General features: G+C 37.9%; 1 protein-coding gene across 1 annotated transcript; it reads right to left on the reverse strand.

Annotated features, from left to right (window-relative positions):
• Positions 1 to 1,441: 1,441 nt before the first annotated feature.
• LOC130842452 (hypoxanthine-guanine phosphoribosyltransferase-like) lies at positions 1,442 to 2,918 on the reverse strand. Its single transcript, XM_057719109.1, has one exon. It carries the CDS (start codon positions 2,770 to 2,772, stop codon positions 2,146 to 2,148), a length of 627 nt encoding a protein of 208 aa, XP_057575092.1. The 5' UTR covers positions 2,773 to 2,918; the 3' UTR covers positions 1,442 to 2,145.
• Between the last annotated feature and the right edge of the window lie 624 nt (positions 2,919 to 3,542).

Below are 3,542 nucleotides of genomic sequence, written 5' to 3' on the forward strand. Positions count from 1 at the left end.
TGCACCTTTTAATAAATTCATCCTTTTGCCTGAATTAAAGTTGTGTTTTAGTTCACTTGCAATCAATAATATTCTAAATATTACTGTGCCCTTAAAGGTAGTTCTGGAATCAATGTCTAAGTTGCATTTAGGGCCTGTGTGTGTGGGAAGTAGGGTATGGTAAATAGTGGCCAGAAACAAGAACACTACTTTGTTTTTTTGGTTTTTGTTTTTGTTTTTGGTGGGGGGGGGGACTGAATTAGCCTTTTATTTTATTTTATTTTAAGCTCTTTATTGGAATAAAATTGCTTTATACTGTTGTGCCAGTTTTTGCTGTACAACAAAGTGAATCAGCTCTATTTATACATATATCCCCATATTCCCTCCCTCCTGTGATTCCCTCCTACCTTCTCTATCCCAGCCCTCTAAGTCATCACTCATCATTGAGTTTATCTCCCTGAAGAACACTACTTTTGAGACTGTATTAGTCTATGTGAGAAACAGTGAGTCCTTGAACTGTGTTAATAGGTACTTTAATTCCCAGCTAGCATTGCCAAGCCCAGTCTTTCTTAGACCTGGAGCTGATTTTCCACCTACCAGCTGGTCATTTTTACATAGTCGCAATGTATTTCTGCATATATGTTTTCTGGTCGCTATTCACTGTAAACATTTTTATTTAAATCTTTGGGCATAGATGTTTTAAAACATGTCTACTAATTTTGACATCTGTGTCATCTCAAGGTCCATTTTTAGCAATTTTTTTTTTAAATTATGGGTCACATTTTCTTGTTTCTTCATATATATATATATATGTTATTTTGAAATGGACTTTGTAGAAGATGTGTTGTAGAGAATCTGGATTACATTTTGTCCTTCTGAAAAAAAAAAGCTTTTGTTTTGTTTTTGTATGCAGTTAACTTGGCTGAACGCAAATATAAATGGTCTCTTCTGAAGTGGGGAGCACTTACAATATTTATTCAGCTCTTTCATCTTTAGCTAGATTGATTGGAGCACACTTCTTACATTTATATTTGGCCAGAAATTTGGACAAAATTTATTCACAAAATTTAGGACTCTCACTCTTTGGCTTCTTTTCTTGATTTTACACCCCTACTTTCCAGCTGCTGTAGGTGAATTGGAACCCTGTCCTCTGGTTCTTCAAGCAAGTAAGACTGAAGGTTTTCTATACCAGATTTAGACACTTAGTAGGGAACTGATTGTGACTTGCCCTTTGCCTGAAAGCTCTAAAATATAGAAATATCACCTAATTTTGTTCCTTTCTTTCAAGTTCAGATTTCCCTTTAGTTTATGCCCGCTTTATGTTGCTTGATGGTGCCTTCAGGTATATGTTTTTTTTTTTTTTTATATTTTGCCCAAAATACATAGTTGTTGTCTGAGGGAGGGAGATACTTAGCCATTACCAGAAACCACAGTCTACCTGGTCATGGTTTTTTGTTTTTTGTTTTTTTTTTTTCTTTTAAAGAGACAGCCTTTATTTTAAGGGTTTTTTACATTGAAGAATTCAAAAAGTGGTAGGTTTTTGGAACCTATTGACCTATATTTAAAAGGAACTGTTGACAAAGATCCACCAGAAATAATCTGAACAAGCAGAAAAACACAGTTACTACTACTGAAACCTACTAAAGTAATTCCAGGATGTACGGTTTATCCAACATAACGATACCTCTAAATGCTGTCACTGATGTGAAACTGACTGCTTCTTACTTTTCTAAACACACAGTGGTATAATAACAATATTCAATCCCTTCTGTTCTTTCCTGAATATATAAAAATTAAAATACCAATTAAAAAACTAATATACTCTTCTCTTTGTTTCTTACAGATACAATTTCAATATTTTCATTCAATAGTGGTGTGGTTTAAGAGATTTTTCATTCACAAGTCAAACAACAATCCACCCAAAGGGAACTGATAGTCTATAGGCTCATAGTGCAAATAAAGAGTTCGGGAATGCAGCAACTGACCTTTCTAAAATACAAAACAGATAAAATTCTTAGAAGATACATGCAATAAGCTCTACTAAGCAGCTGGCCACAGAACTAGAACATTTGATAATTTTACTGGTGATTTCAATGAGACTCCAGATGTTTCCAAGCTCAACTTCAACTCTCATCTTAGGCTTTGTATTTTGCTTTTCCAGTTTCACTAATGACACAAACATGACTTCAAATCCCTGAAGTATTCATTATAGTCAAGGGCATATCCTACAACAAACTTGTCTGGAATTTCAAATCCAACAAAGTCTGGTCTATATCCAACACTTCGAGGGGTCCTTTTCACCAGCAAGCTTGCAACCTTGACCATCTTTGGATTATGCTGCTTGACCAAGGAAAGCAAGGTTTGCATTGTCTTGCCAGTGTCAATTATATCTTCAACAATCAAGACATTCTTTCCAGTTAAAGTTGAGAGATCATCTCCATCAATTACTTTTATGTCGCCTGTTGACTGGTCATTACAGTAGCTCTTCAGTCTGATAAAATCTACAGTCATAGGCATGGATCTATCACTATTTCTGTTCAGTGCTTTGATGTAATCCAGCAAGTCAGCAAAGAATTTATAGCCCCCCTTGAGCACACAGAGGGCCACGATGTGATGGCCTCCCATCTCCTTCATCACATCTCGAGCCAGCCGTTCGGTCCTGTCCATAATTAATCCACGAGGAATGAACACCTTTTCCAAATCTTCAGCATAATGATTAGGTATACAAAATAAATCTAAGTCATAACCCGGTTCATCATCACTAATCACGACGCTGGGGCTGCGGGTCGCCATAACGGAGCCGGCTGGCGCGCGGGCTGAGGGCAGTCTGGGGAGGAGGAAGCCGGCGGCTGGGCCGAGCAGGAGGCGGAGGCGCGGCGGGAGGCGGCGCCGCACGAGAAAGCCGAGAAGTCCGCGCGAGCGCTCTTCGCCGCCCCCGCCGCCGCCGCCCTGGTCACGGTTTTTCAATTTATAGCCAATGTAGAAAGTAGTTCCAGTGATGTTGTAAGAAACCATACTCGGTACCCAGGGGTTAGGTGCAAAAATGTGGCTTCCTAAGGGATATTTTTACAAATACACAAGGTCATTGTGATGGTGTTTCAGGGAGACACGTTTGGGAGTGTAAGAAGGTGTGTAAGCAGGAACTTAGAACTTCTTGTGAGCTAACAGTTTCACCCTTGACAGGCCCAATCCCACTGCCACCTACTTGATTGTCTCATTGAGTATATCCTATTTTGATATCTCCTAGAAACCTCTACTAAAATATTTGTTTATTGCAGTAAACTATGATTTCTTTATAATTTACAAGCCAAAATGCCAGGCTAATTTCCCCACTGAGTTCTTCATCAAACTTACTATCTAGGATAGAGAAGAGCAGACAAATTAAAAATATTTTTTAGCAAATTAAATGTTCATAGATTAATGACATACTAGTGGGAATAATAGAGGAGGTAAAAGAGTGAATTCAACTTTTCTGTCTTGGACAGTTAGATGATAAATACAGGATAGAAAACATAAGAGAAAGAACAATTTTCAGGGATAAGAAAATGAATTCAGTTTTAGTC

This window comes from Hippopotamus amphibius, chromosome X (genome assembly GCF_030028045.1).
Source record: "Hippopotamus amphibius kiboko isolate mHipAmp2 chromosome X, mHipAmp2.hap2, whole genome shotgun sequence".
Taxonomy (NCBI): domain Eukaryota; kingdom Metazoa; phylum Chordata; class Mammalia; order Artiodactyla; family Hippopotamidae; genus Hippopotamus; species Hippopotamus amphibius.